The sequence below is a fragment of the Triplophysa dalaica genome, chromosome 25 (genome assembly GCF_015846415.1).
Source record: "Triplophysa dalaica isolate WHDGS20190420 chromosome 25, ASM1584641v1, whole genome shotgun sequence".
NCBI classification, from domain to species: domain Eukaryota; kingdom Metazoa; phylum Chordata; class Actinopteri; order Cypriniformes; family Nemacheilidae; genus Triplophysa; species Triplophysa dalaica.
Genome location: NC_079566.1, coordinates 8,890,203 through 8,910,264, shown reverse-complemented (window position 1 = coordinate 8,910,264; position 20,062 = coordinate 8,890,203). Strand labels below are relative to the sequence as shown.

General features: G+C 38.4%; 1 protein-coding gene across 1 annotated transcript in view; it reads right to left on the bottom strand.

Annotated features, from left to right (window-relative positions):
• Window positions 1–20,062, bottom strand: part of crybg2 (crystallin beta-gamma domain containing 2) — a 28,249-nt gene that overhangs the window by 6,811 nt on the left and 1,376 nt on the right. Inside the window, exons 2-8 of the mRNA XM_056741794.1 lie at window positions 17,890–17,986; window positions 12,048–14,845; window positions 6,447–8,037; window positions 3,787–3,834; window positions 1,879–1,997; window positions 721–925; window positions 57–196 (exon numbers count right to left, since the gene is read on the bottom strand). Of these exons, the coding sequence (XP_056597772.1) occupies window positions 57–196; window positions 721–925; window positions 1,879–1,997; window positions 3,787–3,834; window positions 6,447–8,037; window positions 12,048–14,845; window positions 17,890–17,986 (4,998 nt within the window). The remainder of the gene's footprint in view (window positions 1–56; window positions 197–720; window positions 926–1,878; window positions 1,998–3,786; window positions 3,835–6,446; window positions 8,038–12,047; window positions 14,846–17,889; window positions 17,987–20,062) is intronic.

Sequence of the window (20,062 nt, the reverse complement as noted above, 5' to 3'; positions counted from 1 at the left end):
AGCCCTCAAAACTACAGGTTGTGCTGGTATTATAATAAGCAACTTGTATCACTCACAGTCCAGCGTTGATAATCACGGAGTTGGCTTTGATAGGAAATCCAAAAATTCTGGCGTCTTCGGACGTGTCTCTAAACGTGACCTTCTTGCCCTCTGCATTCTCCTCTGGGAAGAAACTTATTTCAGGAACACTGTAATCCTAGTTGAAAAAAAGTTGAAAGACACAAAAGAAGAACTGTTGGAAGTGCGTTCCTTAAAGCGGCCATTCCCCGCAATATTGTCTTTAACAGATTCACTTTTCAAGGACTACAGAGAACGGCTACTTCCCGGGTACATGATGTCACTATTCTGAGTGCTTTTAATAACCTCCACCCAAAGGAATAGGGAATAGGCAAAACACAATCAAAGCTTCGAAAACAGGGAAAAACGGGGCCTTTACAGTATTGCTGACAATGCAGGTGCAATTCTGCTTAAAGACACAAGGAGGCGCACTTCAATCATTAAGACCCAGCTATGCTGAGACACTGGTATAACAGGCACATGACATAGTTTACAACCACTCATTCACCTTTAACATTATGCAAATAATGTAAATGCAAATAAGGGTCCCTGCACTAACATGTACATGTACAGTATACCATTCCAGAGGTACAGTCACAGTTTGAGGGAGAATAATGAGCTTTGGTTATAGTTTTAGTTTTTATTCTGTTAACAATGTCATACCCGCACTGCTCGTCGTATGGACCCAATGACAAAAGTTTTCTTCATCTGTGGCTTGGGCTCTTCATCTTCTTGATCCTGTGCGGTTCCATTCTCCAGAGGAGCTTCTTCTTCCTCCGGTGGTCCGAATGGATTTGTCAGCTCTATGTCCTCCTCGTCTAGTGCTATCTTTTCTCCTTTGAAGTCTGGCTTCTCATACAACACCCAACTTGAGAAGACAAAATGTGGGAAGAATTTGTTGTACATCCACAACAAGCATGTTTTTGCAAATGACAATTGTTTTAATGTGCTGTCTATTTAAAAATATTTTGAAATATCTTATTACCTATTAAAAATAATGTTATATTGCATATTTGATGCTCTCACTACAATTCATAGTCTGTTTCTTTAAAATATATGAATTATTACCTGAATAATATTTGAATTATATTTCTGATTTTGATCTGATGTTGAAAGTGATTTTACAGATCATGTGAAGCGCATCATGATGACGTCTGATGTTAGCCAGTATAGCTGACATTACCTCTCAGATACAGTGTAGACGTGTTGCTTATACGCATCACCATTCTTGAACTACCATCAGCCTGTATTCTTTAACAGAATACCGTACTGCTATATTTAATATGGTGCGAAATAATGCGAAGGTGTGATGAACACGATTTAGCAAAAACTAGAGTCCTATCTACGTGCGGTTTATGGTTTTGTGCTTTACTGATGTTTTCTCGCTCAAAAGCAGGCAGAGCCTTCATGTAGAGACTGATGTGGAATGTGTCACTTCCCCCACCAGCCCATGTGAACAGCGTGCACACATCATCCAGACCCTTTAAAGTTTACAATCTCATTAAACTGAAGATTCATTATTTATTGGGCATTTATCATACTGTCTTGTGTATTGATGCGCGTTTGCTGCTCTGTGTGTACACCTGCCATTTTGCTATCAGACACACAGTAAATACGTTGATCAAAAGTGTTAATTTAATTTCACACAGCTTTACAAAAAATCTGTGCAATTAATTTAAATATGGTTTAGTTACAACATCTACCAGCAGGGGTCAGTACTCTGCTAACCATTCAAACCTTGACACTTTAAAGGCACCTTTGTGTTATCATTAGTTAGAGGACACTGCTAAAGCTGCATATAAATGTATATATATGACTTACCCCCCTCTGACCACTCTTATAGAAATGGTTCCTGTAAACTCCCACGATGTGGCATCCATAACATCACCTCGAACTTCAATTACATGGCCGGTCATTCCAGGCTTGTCATAAATGAACATCTAATAATGGAAACAAATGTTAAAGTCTCGGCCTGTGTCTCGATCAGCTCCCTTGGCCCAGAGATCATGAATCAGTATATCGTGAGCACCCTTACTCCCTTCTCATTGGGACACCGTTCACTTATTTATTATTAAATTGAAGTAGATTGTGTTGCCTACCTGTCTAGCCACGTTTGTTTATAAATAACTTAAAAATCATTTGTCTTTTCAGAAGTTATATCGCGTTTCATGAAGTTCATCGAGTTGGCTCGTGCGATTCTGGTTAAACGTCTTCAAAACTTGTAACGTGATTTCCGGTAACATAGGAGTATCGATGCTCCGTGGTTTTTGCGGTGCATTGTGGGAATTTTAAGGGAACGAACGTTTCAGTGCAGTGGAAGGATTTTGCGAATGAGATAGCCCTTAAAATGTCCGACTCCCTGATCAGTGCGCTGAATACTGAACAAGGGAGTTTCTCCATGAGTAAGCTTAACAATCTTCCAAGAGAATTGTTTTTAAATGTTTTTTCACAGTTTGGAGATTTTATAACAAATATACATCTTGCTAGTTATGTCTGGTTCTACAATATTTTATTATGTAGAATTTGTGAGTCGAAAGCTCTTCAAATATTGCATTAAAAAGGTTGAGATCCAAAGTCGACAATGATGGCATTGTTTAATATTTGACCTTTTCAGCCACTAGGGGGAGCAGATGCAGAGACAATGGACAACCTTCCTTTTGTCTGTCTGTGAAACAGAGCATGTCCACATTGTCCCACTTCTGTGAAGCAAGTTTGTTGTTTTATAACCTTAAGGCTGCAATATTACACTGCTTACTAATATAGGTTATGAGGTGAGGAAATACATCTTTTAGCAAGAAATGGACTCTTACAATAATCAAGAATAAACTTGACAATCCAGTTTCAGGTGACCTTTTCTAAATCTCGATCAGCTGCTGATGCAGAATTAAGGAATGTCAAAACTAGGCCTGTAAAATCTTATCCAGTACAGTTGTATAAAAAAACGTGAGTCAACAAACATGAAATAGATGATGATGCGGTAGGATATTACAACATGCTAAAAAAAAAAAACACACTGTGGTTTATTATGCTTTCAGACAGCTATATTGAATCCCCAAACTGTAGGTACTCAATTGTTTAAAGTCCCCGTGAACCGGAAGTAGCCATCATTTTTACTTACATATTCTAACACATTTCCAAGTTAAAAGGAATTTAAAAGACGACAATTAGTGGGCGTGGCTTGTGTTTTTCACGGCGAATTGTTGTGAGTTTGTAAACAATGAAGTAATTTTAATAAACACAGTTTATCTACCTGAACTTGATAAAAGCAGATTTTTGAATCTCTATTTCTCATTTTGAAAAATACTTCCCTCAATTACACTTGAACACATATTCATCTGTTAAAACACAGAGTACAAAATGAACTGACCTTATAAAGCTTAATTCGTCCAGAATAAAAAAATAAATTTACTTTTGGTGCAAGTTCCAACGAAGGATGAATTATTCTTAAACAAAAATCATATGATTATGTAAGTCATGTAATGAACTGTCTATACTTGTGTGTTTGACACATGAACGGGTCTTGATCACACATCCACTAATCTCTCTCACCTGCTCTTAAATACCAGCCGCAGGCTTTGGGAACCCAAGCACATTCTGTCACATCTTATTTTATGTAATGAGCACACGCAGAGAATGTAAAAGGGCTGGTCCAATCAGATCAATCCGACCATTAATAATCTCATTAATGTAGAGTCATTGAGATAAGAAAGGCAAAACGGAATGACTCACCTTTCCAGGTCGAGGATTGAGCTTCCCATGTTCCTTTTCTTTTGTTTGCTAGATAAAGACATTTTTGAATTAAATAAATATTAATATAACATATGGATGTGTATTGTAACATGTAAACTGTAAAATGCTTGAACAATGCCTAGCTATGTATTTTTTGCTTTGACGAACCTTTGGAAACCCCCTTCTCGGGTTTCTACATGATCTGACACTTTGTACCCAATTTCAACAAAAAGTACTTTTTTGTAACTAAGAAATATGATGGTACGTCTCGAAACACACCCTGGGTGCCGTATCATTGTTTCTTTCTCTCCAAATTCACTTGAATTGTTTTACCAAAGTGTCCACTTCATGTTAAGTAGGGCCACTTCATATACAGAAAAACATATTTATGTATGCAAGAGGTGATGAAACGCCCTTCCCAGGGCTAGCTGAGCTTTGCGAATTCAGTGAGCCATGACCAAGTTAGAATAATGGCAACATTACACAAGAACCAAAGTCAAATTTCTCTGTTTGCATATGGGGATGTTCTTAATGACAAGGCAAATAGAAGATTTCCATAATTCAGATATAATAATGCTCACTTCTTAAAATAGCCAAGTGTCAGTCTCACTATGTTTCGTTCAACTATGTCTCTTGCAGAAATGCATAATATTTTCAATATGCATATGGAACATGGGTGTGTGATGCCAGCTTTATCTCTACAGTATAAATGTATATTTCTCAAATGCACTGTAACTGTACCTTATAGGCTTATGTTTATATCATATTTGTATTATATTTATTTGATATTATTTAGAGAGGTATAATAAAAATGTCTCCAGTATATCAGCTATAATAACTCATACTTCTATAGGTGCAAAAAATACTGTTCACTACAGTATAATATTTGCATTAAATATAACAATACAGAAGATATTTCGGTGTGCTCCCTGACAATTGTTTATACGGTTAATGAGGATGCAGCACCAACATGTGACCCAGGCACGAAGGCGACATCATTTTTCCTCCGTGCCCATTGCATTGGCAAATACAAAGCTAGTCACTAGCAAGACAAAGAACTAGGTGTGTTAGAGCAGGAATGACACACAGCCGTCGTAAAAAAATTTGACGCAAATTAGTCGAGAATAAAGAAAATGGACGGATAACAAACATCGACACATCAGCCTCTCCCTGTTCCCCTGCTTATTAATTCTGAGAAAACTTTAAAACACATATTTTAATCTGTCAACCTGTCAATATTCATTTGTGTATTCGGGAGATTTGTTGCAATAAGGTGACTATGCGTGTCCTATGCATAGTTACAGGAAAAAGGACAGTTGGTTCTGTTGTTGAAACCTGAACTGTTATTATTTGTGGCTTTTCTCTTTGTTTGAATATGATCTCATTCCATACAGGACTCTCACACACTATTTTTGCGACCCAATTACAAAGGAGTAAATACACCAAAAAACAGCTACTGAATAACATTTATAATATGAAGAAAAATAACAAAGGGGTCAACCACACAGGACAATGTGAATTGAACTGGCAAACTCTCTAACCCCTAAATTTGCATACAAGCAATAAAGAACTGTTTGAAAACTCAACATGACAGTTTATGTCAACTGTGGTCAAGAGAAGTGTGACAATGTAAACGAACACGGGTGAAGGTGTGTGTTCATTTTACACTACATTTGTGATAACAGTTTGAAGCTACTCCCTAGTGACGGACATTTTTTGGGGTTGTTAAAATTAAATCTTTAGGAATCACCTGTCACACCTGGAGTCACACCTGGAGGTGGAACTGTCCGGGCAAACACGCTTTTAAAGAGCTTTTATTACCAATCGAAAAATCTAAAAAAACGTTTAAAATCTTAGGAAAATGTGGGATTAATGCAGGCATTTATTCTGTTTCCACATTGTGCATCATCTCGCATGATAAAAAAACATAACAAAAATGCAATTTACAAAAATCGTTTTGGCTTTAATCAAAATTATACTTGCAAACCCCCTGGGCAAGAAACAGATGACTTTTCACGTCTGTTTTAGAGGATGCGAGAAGGCGTGAATACTGCATGAGCACTGATGTAACGTATACTCCTGTCAATCTCTATCTTAAACTCGTACCACTGGATTGTCATTACACACCGTATTTCCTTTCATTCACAGAGGTTTCAGACAAAGCTCAATCCACCTTCTGCAAAATCTAATCGGACTATTATTATCTTTAAGTGTTCTCTAAAATTATAGCCAGGTGTGTTATAACCTTGTGGTGTAAACCTGTTACTCAACCAGTTTAGCAACAACTTGAGATCAATTCCAAGGAACAGAAAACAGATAATGTTATCTTTAATGTTACTTTGGATAAAAGTAATTTCCAATGTAAATCTTCTGCACTTCTGAGATCTAAAACCCATCACGCTGTTATACAATACTTGGTGTAAGGGGTTTTGTATCCGGTTACATTACGGCTGATTAGAGAGTGGTGACATACTGTACTATGAAAACAACACTCTCATTCATTCCATGTCCTCGTTCCAAAAAATAAACTAAAGCATGACATCCTGAGTTGTGTTTTTACCCTTTTCTCACATTATTTCTTCCAATGATGTAATGAAAAATGCTGTCTGTACACTGTTGTGGTCATATCATATAGTATTGTGACAGGAAGCAATACTCACATATGAATCCGGGAAGGCTTTGTATTTGAGTGTTAATGTTTGCTCCGGCTCCGCTTTTGGCTTCTGATTCATCTGGAAGCCTTTGTAATCATTGTGTTGATGATGAAGTGCTCCATCAACGCTACTGCTGCGTTGAAGACCCAGTACTGGTGAGCGGTAAAGATCAAATGAGTTCTTGGGGTCAAAGCTTGAGGTCTCTGTAGAGGAGTTATGTCGGAAAGAAGGAGGCATGCTCATCCGAGATGTTTCGGAAATCCCGCTTAGTGAACTCGATGAAGACATGAGGTACGAGAAGCGTTCATAGCCGTTTCCGACCAGACTGTCCGTGCTCTTGGGGGCCGAGCTCATGTGGTCGTGACTGTTGCTGATGTCGGGGAGAGAGGCTGCGCGGAAGAAGGAGCGTTTTCCATTCTCTGGCTGGAAGTACAGGCTGTTTTCCAGGCGAGATGTGGGGAGCAGACTCTCTCCGTTTGTCGCGGGTGTCTCTTCGGTGTTCAGGTCAGTGAGGGAACCCTTGCGCATGACGATGCTGCTCAGGGCCGAAGCTCGCATGGGCTGGGGAAGCCTCGGAGGATCTCCAGACTGCCTTTCTTTCAGCATGGCCATAGGAGATCGCATGTCCTTGGGGGAATTCAAGTGGAAACCCAAGTCAAGTGGTAAACTGAAATCTCCGTTCAAAAGCTTCTTTGGCTCTGTAATGGGCGAGATTCGAGATGGAGTCAAGATCGGGGCGTCCTCTTCGATTGGAGGCAGCGAGGAGAACGGTGTGTTGGATGCTTGGCGGGGAAGCCTCTGACGGACCGGTCGCTCCATGCTCTTCAATGTATCCACCAGGTTGTCCATCTCGTGTGTGTAAGAAATCAGAGGTTCGGCTTCGAGATCAGTGGGCGAGGAGTCCACCTCTACGCGTGTGGCTTTGAACACATCGGAGAAATCCTCTACCACCTCCGTGATCATCAAGCTGCTATCCTGGGAGTCAAAGCCTGTTTTCCGTATCTCTCCCTCTCTCTCTCCGACAGGTGTACTAAGCTCCACCCTGCTCCTCCCACTGTAGTAACCCGCACTACCTGATTGAACTTCGCTCTCCGAGAATTTCCAGCTACTGTTGCCAAGGCTACCGGTGCTCTCCAAGGAATAAGAAGTGGGCTGGGTTTTCTGAGTCCCGGAGGAGCTGAAATGAGACGTGTAGACACCTCTTTCATAGCTTGTGGACAGTGGAGAGGAATGCAAGCTGTTTGTGAGGTTATAATCTGAATTCTCTGTGAACGTCTTTACTTCAGAATCAGAATGGGGGCTTTGCCATCTTCCGGGAAGTTCAGGACTCGATTCTGAATCTCTAAACTCGTTGCTGTCCAACTGACTTTCATGGTTGCCCAAACTGATCTTACTGTCAGAGTTGACCAGGGACACTTTGCGGACCACCATGACGTCATCTCTGCCCTCTCGGGTGGATGATGGCCGGCTAAGCTTCGTATTGAAGACAGCAACGCCAGTGCTCATGTCTGTCTCCGATCCAGGCTCAGTTCCTGCTTCGTTTTCTGTTTCTGGCTCTTCAATCAATGTATTAAGAACAGTAGCTGCATCAAAGAATCTAAAAAAAAATTGAAAGAGAGAGAATCACTAGGACATTATTACTTGAACCATACAAGTTTTCATACGGTAAATTTAAAGAAGGTGTTAACATATAATTTCATGTGACACATGGTAAAAAATGTATGTCTTTGAGAATAGCAACCTCTATGGGTTCAAGAACCGATACTGTTTTATATAATAAAGTTCTCTTTGAACATTTAGATTCATTTTGAGATTTTTTTTAAAAAGAACATCACGATTTTAAATAAAGGCTTAAAGAAAACTGTGATTGTATTTAGAAACCGAATCAGGACAAATTATGCCGTAAAAGCATAGGTGCAAAAGTCTTTAGTGTGGGAGTATGCGTAGGCGAGTTTCTGGAGACATGACAATACATGTTATAATAGCACTTCACAATGGATCTCAACTTTATAATAACTTAATAAAGTTTAAGTGGGACTTTAGTGTTGGTTCTAATGCAGAAGACGAAAGTCGCATAATAGGGCTTTATCAAATGTGTGGTAATGCATTTTTTCTGTGATAGGAAACCTCCCAGATTTTACGTCATTATTTGAGTCGTTTAAATCATTATTTGTTGAAACATAGATCTAAATTTGCATGTGACTGGGAAAAAAGTGGAAGTAGAGGGAAATAAAAGCAAAGATGCTTTTCATTTTAAGTTAAGGATTAATTTAGTTAAGCATTATCTAAACTCAAGGACCATGGCTTTCCATTAACATTCCACATACAAATCTGCTTAAGAACAGACTCTAGAAAAATTCAATCAAAAGATGAACAGACTACACACAGCAAAGCAGGCTTGAACATGTACACCACAACACATGTAGAGATTTAACGGTTATTAAAAATAATATTACATAATTGAAGCAATGGCGTCTCATTTACATAATAAAGCACTGTTGTTTACTTTTACAAATAGTAATACTTAACACCTACAAGTATACAAAAAACATTCAATAAAGATATATAAACACAAATTCGCTTTGAGAGGAGAGGAAAGAAGATGCGGGTATATGTCCTGTAGTTTGTTTTTCACTTCAAAACCACAGTTGAAGTGGCCATGAGCCATTTGAAAGCTCAGGTAGAGGTATCAAGTTTTGCCAGCTGGTCCAATTAATGTTTGAATTGGACAAGCTCGCCCCCTAGAGATAAAACCGGACCTCACAGTGTCATTTTTTAAATTTACATTCACATTTAGTTACTAGCAGATGCTATTATGTCTCACCAACAGCACCTTATGTGAAACATTGTGGGTGTTGGTTAATGTTAATTTCCGGAGTATTTTGTCTTCGTTCAACGAATTGTTGTGGTTTAATTCCTGTGTTATGGCCAAGCCCTGTTTAGGCGCTAACTTCACTGCTTGTTTCCTGCCACCAGCTAAATATTTGAATAAATCTTTTAGCATTCAATCTATACATGAACTGTACATGACACCACATACACAGACCTGTATCAGTAAAAACCAGGCTAAAGTCTTAAAATAACAAGCATTTAAGTTTGATTTTAACCATACATTTTCATATGATTTTTATCTTTGACATTAGTCAAAATTAAAGATATCAATGTTATATTTGCACAGAATGTTCTTTACATTATGTAGGATGATATTACCTAGAAAACTGTAGGCTACATTATGTAAGAAAAATTACTTTGTGAAAGGGACACAAATATAAACAGCTTCATTCTTCGAAGTGAACTACACTAATTACAGGGATTAATGCAGCTTTCAAATGCCAAAAAAAGGATCAACGTTACACATTTCTTAAAGCCGAACTAGTAATGAATGAATGAGGCATTTATATAGTGCTGTGTTTGCAGTGCACCCACAGCGCTTTCAATCATTTGAGGTTTTTTTTTCTCAACCACCACCGGTATGCAGCATCCACCAGTAGAATGGTCATATTCATCATGAAATGATAAAAGAGTTCACCTGAAAATGACGATTCTGTCATCATAATCACCCTCTTGTCATTTCAAACCTTATTGACTTTCTTTCTACTGCAGTTCACAAAAGTAACGGCAACAACATTCTTCAAAATATATTATTTTGTGTTTTGCAGAAGAAACAAAGTCATAAAGGTTTGACATGACAAGAGGGTGAATAAAAGATGGCAGAATTTTCATTTTTGGGTGAAATATCATTTTCATAACCACTTGCTCTCCATACAAGCTTCTTTGTTTCAATTCTACAAATGCAAATCAAGCAATGTTTTAATGTTTAAAATTCCATTCTCACTTCCCCATATTTGCACATAACAGGTGCTAATGTTGTGCAGATTACAATGACATGAAGAACAAAGTAATGAGGGGTTACGCATCGCAGATATGGGTGTGAATGTTCAATATGAACAGCTGTCAGTAACTTGCCTCATTCAAATCATTCTAAACATCTATTCCATCTAATGTTGCTGACTGTGATCTATCTTGCAACACACTTCAAAATGTTTAACATCATGTGACAGGTATTATCAGAGCATTTGACAAAGAGATTGAAAAACTAATGCTGTCGTCCATGACCCTCTACCTTTCATTACAGCTCACAGCTCACAATCACTTTGGATTTAAATTTGCATGATTTTTTTTCCAAATCAAATTAAACTAAATCAAGGGTAAGAGAATCAAATCCCCATCAGAAGATCAGATAAATAAAGCTGCTCCGCATGGGCGTATGAATGTCTGAAACTAATGAAAACTAAATGTCAAGGTAAATATGCAAATGTGTCATTCAGATTCCTGCTGGCACTGCACGTCTGCTTGTGGAAGCGTTTCAGAATGAACGCAGCTGGTTTTGGCATAGGCCATCATTCATGAGGTCTATTTCAAGAATGTGTATGATCAGGTCTGAGTCAGTAGCAAACTTTGAACCACTGATCAACCACACATTCTTTTAGCTGCCCATCCCATTTAAAACGAACCTATAAGATATGGGGTTGTAAATGGGTGAGGCGTTGATACACCAGTGCCAAGTTCAAGCTCAAAATCAGTATTATTTATGATTATTATATTAATCGTTTTAGATTTCATTAGTTACATTTATCTTTAAAAGTGTTGCATCCTGATGATCATTATTGACACTGACTATTGTTGACACTGCAGATCAACAATAGAAATAACAGTTTCCTTTCAGGGTACTTTTAAGAAATACATTTAAAATATCATCTAGAAGATGAAAACCACCGATGAAAAATGTACCGTTACACAAAAAATAATGTGCTGTCCATAAAAGATTTCACGCTTACATCTGAAATGAGTAGATCATATGGCATACACACATATCGCTGGCGTCCTTCTGAAACCTTGTTAGGGATGTGCAATTAACCCAAAAATTATGGTAATCGTCAATTTTGGCCTTCAACAATTACAAAAACAAAATAATCGAGGTGAATTGATTATTGTGCCGCATTTGATTTTGCATTTTGATCCTCTCTTTTCTTGTGGTATGAATCCACAGCGCACCCCTTTCCTTTACAGTGGTTCAGCTGTGCTATTTATTTACATTTATTTTTCAGTTGAAGTTTTGTTATTTTACAATTTTGTTTTGAAAGTTAATGAGTAATCGTGTTAAATCATCGGGATTGGCCAAAACAATTGTGATTATAATTTTTGTCATAATCAAGCAGCCCTAAACCTTGTATCTCCATTTTCATGATTAAGTATTTTGCTATAAAACATACATTTTTTGACATCCTTTAAGTTTGTCACTAGGATTTCTAAATTTAACTTTGACATCACAGTATTTATTTATTTAAAGAAAAATTGTGAATTTGGACATCTGAGATTTCAGAAGGACAGCAGCGATATAAATAGTAGTCATGATTTCTGGAATAACCTCACAGTCACGGTCGTGAATTTATTCTCAAAAACATTATGAAAGATTGTAAGCATTAATATTGTATGTCTGTACTGTGCATTTTGTGCAGACTATCAATCTAAAAATGGCATCAGATAGAATCAAGACATTCAAGTCAATTTCAAGAGTTTCTATCAGGTATTTAGATCAAGACTCACCTGTCGCCTTGTGTCAGCTGTGTTGGAAGCAGGTGCTCCTGGACAGCGTTAACTTCAACGTCTGTCCTGCCCTCAGGTGTGGTTTCACTGATATCTACCACACTCCCGTGAGTGAAGGTTGTGATGCTATCTGTGGCTGATTTTATCTCCGTCAACTCAACCTCTCCCTGACTTGTGTTTTTACTGTGTATGAAGGTCTCTTCTGTGTTGTACGCAGCGGGGATCTTCTCCGTGTCCGGAGCGGTTTGCCAGCCTTGACCTTCACCGTTCTGTGTACTTGTGAGGAATGTGACTTTGCGATCCTCTCCGTTGGCCCCGTGTTCCTCCCTCTCAGTGTGGAGGATCTCAGTGCGTGTTTGGTATTGGATCCTCACGGTGTCCTCCGGTAGTAGTGTTTTCTCTTCACTAGAACGGCGTGGGTGGGGCCAAGTCTCCAGGTGATTGTATGTTGCCATGCTGGAATCTGCGAGCCATACCTCTACTGGCTCGGTGGCGGGAGGGGTGGGGTCACATTCTTTTGGGACACATTCTCGATCGACTGGTAGGGCTGGTTTCAGTGGAGCGAAACGGTGAATATGCCTTTCTGCTGGACCCGTCAACAATTCAGTCTCTACACATACCTCTGATTCTAGTGCTAGTACACCATGACTTTTATATGTTTCTCTGGTGTTTTGCAAACTTTCTGTCATGTCTTCAGCCTCCTCATGATTCTGGACACGTTGAATCTCAACAGTCTCATTAAGGGACAATTGTTTTTGTGGTAAAATGTAGATATATTTTTCTTCAATTGGTGAGACTTCGTGAGTTTTATTATAAACACCATCCGATCTATATTTCTCCTCTGGCTCCTTCATTTGCACTTCATTTTTGGTTGTCATAGACAGTTCTGATGTTTTACCCTGACCGACCATCTCATAATTCTTAAGACTTCCTTTATAAAGCACCTCCTCCGTATTTAAACCTTTATAAGATTGGATTGTTCTCTGGTAGATCTCTTCCTTTTGGGCCTGAGAGTTGAACAGTTCCTGTGAATGAGTGGCTTCAGAGATTAAAGTCTTGGACGTCCCAAATTCGGTCAAATCTGAAGAAGAACTAGAGACATTTTCAAAGCTGGCGGATTTTGCTCGGTCTATTCCCTTACTTGTGTAATCTTGTCTTTCATTCTGGGATAAAGTGCTTGAATAATACGTATTTTCAGTCAGAACTCTCCAGGAATGGTCTGGGTCAGATGGGATGGGATCTGAGGGACCTGAGAGGTCAAAGGTGTGGGTTTTAGTAGAGTTAGTGGTGTGTATCCTTGACGTATCCTTTGACTCATCCTCAGTAAAGACAGGTTCAGGGTGAACAGGTGCTTCAACAGGGTAAGGTTCTTCTGAATCAAGGGTAAATTTGGGATTATGCTCAGTTTGAGGAGATTCCATTGAGATGGTTTCACTACTAAAATCAGGCTGAGAATCTTCAAGGTGGCTAAAAATTACAGGGTAATTTACAGTATAGGCATCTTCATAAACTGTGCTTGAATTTCCTTCAGCATCCGAATTGGGGAATGATGAAATAGCCTTTGTATCCATGTTAACATCCACAAAGTTGGAAGACACATCTGGAACAGAAACGGGTTTGCTCGTATAAGTAGTTACATTCATACCATCGTAAGGGTCTGGGTTTTTAACCAGTTCTGTGACAGACACGTTTGTGTCATCTGTAGTACTGGTTAGGTAGTCTTTTAGCTCAGTAGTTATAATGTATCCAGGACTACTGTGGGAAGGTTCAGGATGGGTAAACACTAAATCTGAGTTTGAGGTGGAACTCAATTGGGATTCGATATTGTTTGAATCAGACATAAAACTACCAGAGATAAAAGAGGGGGAATGCTGGGGGATGGAAGAGATGGAGTTCTCTGTTGTAAAGGTTATTGTGTCTGCTTTAGAGATGTTGTCTGCAGTCAGGGGTTTGACTTCAAAATCAGCCGAATCAGTCTTCCAAAAATCGGAGTTAAAAAGTGAATAATCATCCATAACAGAAACCCCATTTGGGTTCGGATGTTTATCAAGGTTTGAATTATCAACAGGATGTGTATCAACACTTTCTGCAGTTTGGCCTTTGGGAATGAGACTGACTGAATCTATGACATCAGCCTCTGAAGTGTAAGATTTTGGACTAGCATGGTCAGTCTCTGGACTTTCTTCTACTGCAGCATTATTTGAGGAAAAGACTTCTGCGGTGTGCAGATTGCCTGTTACATTTACAGGTTCAGGACCATCCATCTCAGAAATCCTATACAGATGTTTTGAGAAGGTGCTGGAGGCCCCGGGTATATTCGTTTCAGCAGGGGCTAGGTAATCCCTATTCACAACTGGGGAAACATTGCATGAGCGATAACCTGTGGCTGGGCTCTCTGGAGGTGTCTGGTAACCATCACTATCAGAGAATGAAGAGTCAATGTAGGGTATTATTTCACTGTCCAGTTGGGGTGGCATAAAAGCATCAGTTGCAATGACATCATCTCTTAGTCTGTCTTCCTCATTGCCCAAAGACAAGTCACTGAAGACACCCTGGGATTGGTTAGAGATCGTATAGGAAGGAGCTTCAAAACCAATCTGATGTCGTGAGATTTGATCTGTTTCTCCCTGGTATTCCAACTCATCTTTCTCATTGATATGACCTTCGACCCTTGGATTTTTAATGCCGCTTGAAGATCCCTTGGACACATCTTTCTTCTTCTTTTTCCAATTTAGGTTGAATAGGTTGAAGCTCCTGGGTTTACGGAGGTCAGTTTCTGAATAACTTATCAGCCCTTTCTAAAGAAACAAAGAGAGACAAAGAAAAAAAATGTGAATGTATGTGAAATTTTTATTACAATATTTTTTAAATGACGTGCACAAAAAATGTAATCAATTTACTGTCAAATTGGGAACTGTTTTAAAATAGAATGATCCTTTATTAACAATTTAAAGCTGATAATGTAAAAACGAGTCTTATATTTGTCCTAGATTATGTTCTTATGTCTTGAGAGGCATGATGCGTTTGATGCTGAAATGTGCACAATGTTATATCTGATAACAACAGACCATGAAATGAGATAAAGGAATGGGCACTCGAGTTAGTGACTAGGACTCGAGTCGCACTACTAGTGACTAGGACTCGAGTCTACTCATTTTAAAAGACTTCAGACTCGGCCTGAAATGATTTCAGACTTGACTCGATTCGACAAAAAGGACTCAAAAAGTCTTTGATCCTTGACTTACTGATATCATAAGGAAAGAATGTGTATTTCGGTAAATAGAACTTTTATTATAGAATTTCATGATGGACTTTTAACTGTGTATTCCGTGTAAACTTCAGTCACATATAACATGGCGGGAGCCTCTGCACTTCTCACATTCGGTTTTATTAATGTGTTTCAAAAAATGATTTGCGTTGGTTACTAAACACATTCATGTCCATGCGCTGTGTTTTGGGTGACTGCAAATGTGTTATGTAGCTAACGTTAGCAAGTTAGCTGCTATGTAGCTAGCACACTAGGTGCTAATGACTAACAAGCAACTGCTACCTAAGAATGTTAGTTTGAACTATTAGTATAGCCCAGTAGTATAACCCGCGGGAGCCAAAAGAGTGCTTTAGTACATGCACAGTTTATAAAGAGACATGATGTAACAGCGGTTTCTGCCCAATATTTACGACATTTATAACAGACAATTGCATTTATCAACCACATGGGTGAACCATACACCAAAACAGCTCGTTGTCGCTTTAAGGATATAAAGAATTTAGCCTTTAAAACTAGCACTGTTTTTATCAATAATTTGTAGAATGTGAATGTGGCTTTTTCTTAGTGACTGGTATGAGAGATAAAATAATATTAATTATAGATATTACTTCTTGCAGTTTGTCCAGTATTTTTTATTTATGTAAAGTTACTAAGCATGCATTGTACAATTTTATGCTGATTTAAATCAACTGGAATATTTTCTGATAAAGTGTGACTGGCATCATCTTGCGTCTCACTTCCCTGGTCCCTGGTTTTTCAAACATCATATATTTCTCTTTATGCAACAGCAACTTTGCAAATAGGATTTTTGAGTATGAGAATTTTTTTGAGAATAAGGAATGAAATGACTTGAGACTTGACTCAGACTCTAGCTGAAAGACTTGTGAACATCTCTGGTGAGATATCTGTCATTCCGTCTGTTAATCTGGGTGGAGGCCTTTGACTTCCATAAAGAACAGCAGGTAGATGCTGCTCATCACCATGTCTTAAGTTAAAACCCCACCAAATAATTTCATTCACTGGAGTTGGGCATGTTTTATTTAGAGCGAAATATATTAATGTATATGTTATGTGGTTGGAAACTATAGCTTAAATAACTCCATCAAATCTGAAGAAACTTGTACAGATATAAATCTTAAAGTGACATGAAGGGCCCAGGACAAGCCCTGTTTACAGATTCCAAAATACACCTCCTGCAGCCAAGCATAGCAGAAGAAACCTCAAAAGCGTGACCAACATGACCAACATTTTTCATGAGCTTCTGAACTGCCGTCATTGTGTATCAGCTTTCATAACACTGTCCTGTCAGCACTGTGTCAGTAAAAAAAAATGTGGAATTCGGTAAAAAAATAGAAATATTGAGGATGTGTTCTAGCTCCATCTGCTGGCCAGGTAAAGAAATTCATCAAAATACAATCAAATTTAAAATGTGGATATGTGTTTATATAAAAAATAACTTTTAAATGTACTTGACCTGTACTTGATCAAATATGACCTCCTTTAAACAAGCATCACCTACTACACTTATTTACAAAGTTTAAAACAATATTCACAATGATTTTTCAATAAAAAAAATTACACAGCAGTCTTTAAAATAAATAAATACAGTATACAGATAATGGATAAGATAAAGACATTAAACATCATTAATGTGTTTACTTAATTTTGGTCAATTTTGCATGTTAACTGTTAAAAAAATTCACGGTTCAACTAGTAGTGACCAGTTCCATCTCAATTTTCTCTCTCCTGTTTACCACACAACCAAGCGCTCCTAAATTCGCACTTTTGCCGCAATAAACCGTGTCCATAACCTTGTCTGTGCATGTCTTTCATGCAAACCATGCTTAGAAAGCTTAACAGAGAGGAATGCAAAATGATTATTGATTACGCAATTAAAGGAGCAATGTGGAGATTTTAGCGCATCTAGTGGTGAGGTTACGAATTGCAAATGGCTCACTCCACCCCTCCCTTTTGAAGCATTTTGACAACTGACACGACAAACATGTTGTCACGTTTTCACATCTTTTCCGAAGGTGATAACATAATTACGAAACGCACACTGTAGAGGAGTTCGTCTGTTTAGGGCTACTGTAGCCACTGTTGCGCACTCTAAGGTAATAAAACATATGAACAACACTCCAAAAATTATGCATTGGACCTTTAAATTAATTTGAGTTTATTACATTTTTGGTTTAACTGTTACTTCATGTATTAGCTAAACCACTGTTTTACTTTGACTTTCCTCAAAGAAGGTTGGAGGTAAATATAATACAGCTGTTTCTACTATCAATATACATAAGATGCTTGTTCTAACCCATTGTTGGGTAAATATGGACAAAACCTGTTAATCACGGGTTGAAACAACCCAGCATTTTCTAAAGTGTATATTTTTGTGTCTGCTCTGACAATGTATAACATTGAGTATTTTAGTATAACATTTCTCCTAAAAAACTTTACAGAAGAAATGTATGCTTCATTGAAAATTGGTGGATAGCTTCAGCTATGGCTGTCTTTCATGCACATGTTAGTGTAAAACTAATTGACACTTGAAGTACAAATGTGGTGCTCTCTGACCTTTGACCTGGGGGCAGTGCCATAAAGAGATGACACATGTCCAGAGGACTCTTCTCCATCCTGACTTTCTGCATTGTCCAATGAGGCAGTCTCGGTTCTGTGAGAGGCAATATTCAGTCAGTCATCCATAAAAACATCAAAAACAACTCTTGAGAGATTCTTTTCTTTTTCTGACTTTAGCGAAATTGATAGGAACATCAACATCCTCACAAACACAGTGAGCACTTATGAAAAGAATGTGTCTGTGTGAAAAGAAGGTTGCATGCTGTCAAAGGAATCATTACGCATATTTTTAAAGAACGCTGTAGAGTTTGTTCAAACAAAAGCACTGTGTAACCACGGTAACAGTCATGAAACTACAAAACGAATGCAAATAGCTATCAATCTACCAAAAAATAAATATACTATACTTTTACTTTAATATTTTTTTAACATTTTATCCTACGACCTCAAGCCGGCCCTGTGCACAGACACACTAACTCACGCGAAACCTGCTCTTACTAACACAAACATATTGAACCTTAAGTTAACAAAATCAGATCTTTCACTGACAAGTGAGTCAATGGCATGCTGCCACCACCCTATGTTCTGATTCAGCGTCTTAAGGGACACAATACCCCAATTGTGCGGACCTACATGTTCTTGTACAGAAGATACAGTTCATAACTCTCAGGGTGGCATTAAGCAGGAACAGGTGCATCCACAATTCCATCTCATCACGGAAACTTACTTCATCACGCTTTTGGAATGTGAATAATTGAGCCGTCATTAATATAAAGTTAACAAAGAGCTACTGATACTTTAGAACCACTTGAAGGGTGGGTGAACGTAAGCATGTAAGTTCCAGGCATGTGATGAATGACTTTAAAAATGTCCTGTAGAAAGCTAAGACTTTTTTTTTTGCGCGCATGTTCTCGCAAATCTCATCCGAGATCGAAGACTCGTCAGAACGGTGTTTCATAGTCGGAAGTGTAGAGACTGTAGGGTCTACTCTAAACGTCGCATTCCAAACGCACCCGCAAACCCCCCCAGGCACACGGACACCGAGTCTGAGCATAACCACTATAGCGACATTCATTTAATCTGAACAAACAGCTCAGAAAACTGCCATACCAATAATGTCGCAAATCAAGTGAAAACAAGCAGAAACTCTCACTCAAGTATCTGAGTTTTTTTATCAAGCTTCTCCCCGAAGGCACAGTCAGACACTGAGTTTCGCTATGTGTGATGTGAGACTGAAGCATGTGGTATGGCCAGTTTTCTTGAGTAAGAAACATATCATTTGCAGCTATGCCGGGTAAAACAGTGACTCATAAGAATAAAGCTGACACCATGCTATTATGCACTTATATTATGTTCATTTAACTAAAATTATGTTCATTTAGTTAATAAAGTGAGAATGGATTCCTCAACCTGAAGGACTTCACACAGAGCTCAGCAAAAAAAAGTTAAAACCCCAAGAAGCAGTGGGTAGGGAGTTGTGGCAGGACGCTTAGCTGTTATAAAATGCCCTTGTAACCCACTGCTTCGGGGGGCTTATTGCTTTTATAAAACGGTTATTCCATATGCGCAGCAAGATTTCATCAAATAAAGAAAGTGATATTGAGGTAATGTTATGTGGTCAGCAGTTTAAATCAGGGTATTTTATAGCGGCTCAGAACTCGGGTCTGCCCAATCAGAATCAAGGACCAGAACCTACCGTTTTATAAATGATACGACTGTGGGGTACGATAAATCGTTTCATCATGGATTTATGTATTTATTCCATTAAAAGCATTTTAACCAATATATACACGACTCCTGAGTAGCTTGGTTTACAAAGACTGGTGTATTGACTAACATCAAAATAATTCAAGCGAAACCACATACTGTAAATGCCAAATATGCATTTGGTTTCTGTTGAATTATACAACACAGACCTTGTTAGTCAAGACTCCTTTTCTAAGTTTAAAATTACTAGCTGCACTTTTAAACATCCACTCACATGACCCCACTGTGGATACATGGTTTGTTTGCTTTGTCTGTGGTTTATTTGGGAAAAGAGACACATGATAACAGTGTTTAAACAGGGCATCGCATATTGTATGAATGCAAACACAAAGAACAGATCCTGTCTTTTATAATAGCAGGTATTAAAGAACGGTCACATGTCAGGCACACTTGCGCTTTGGAA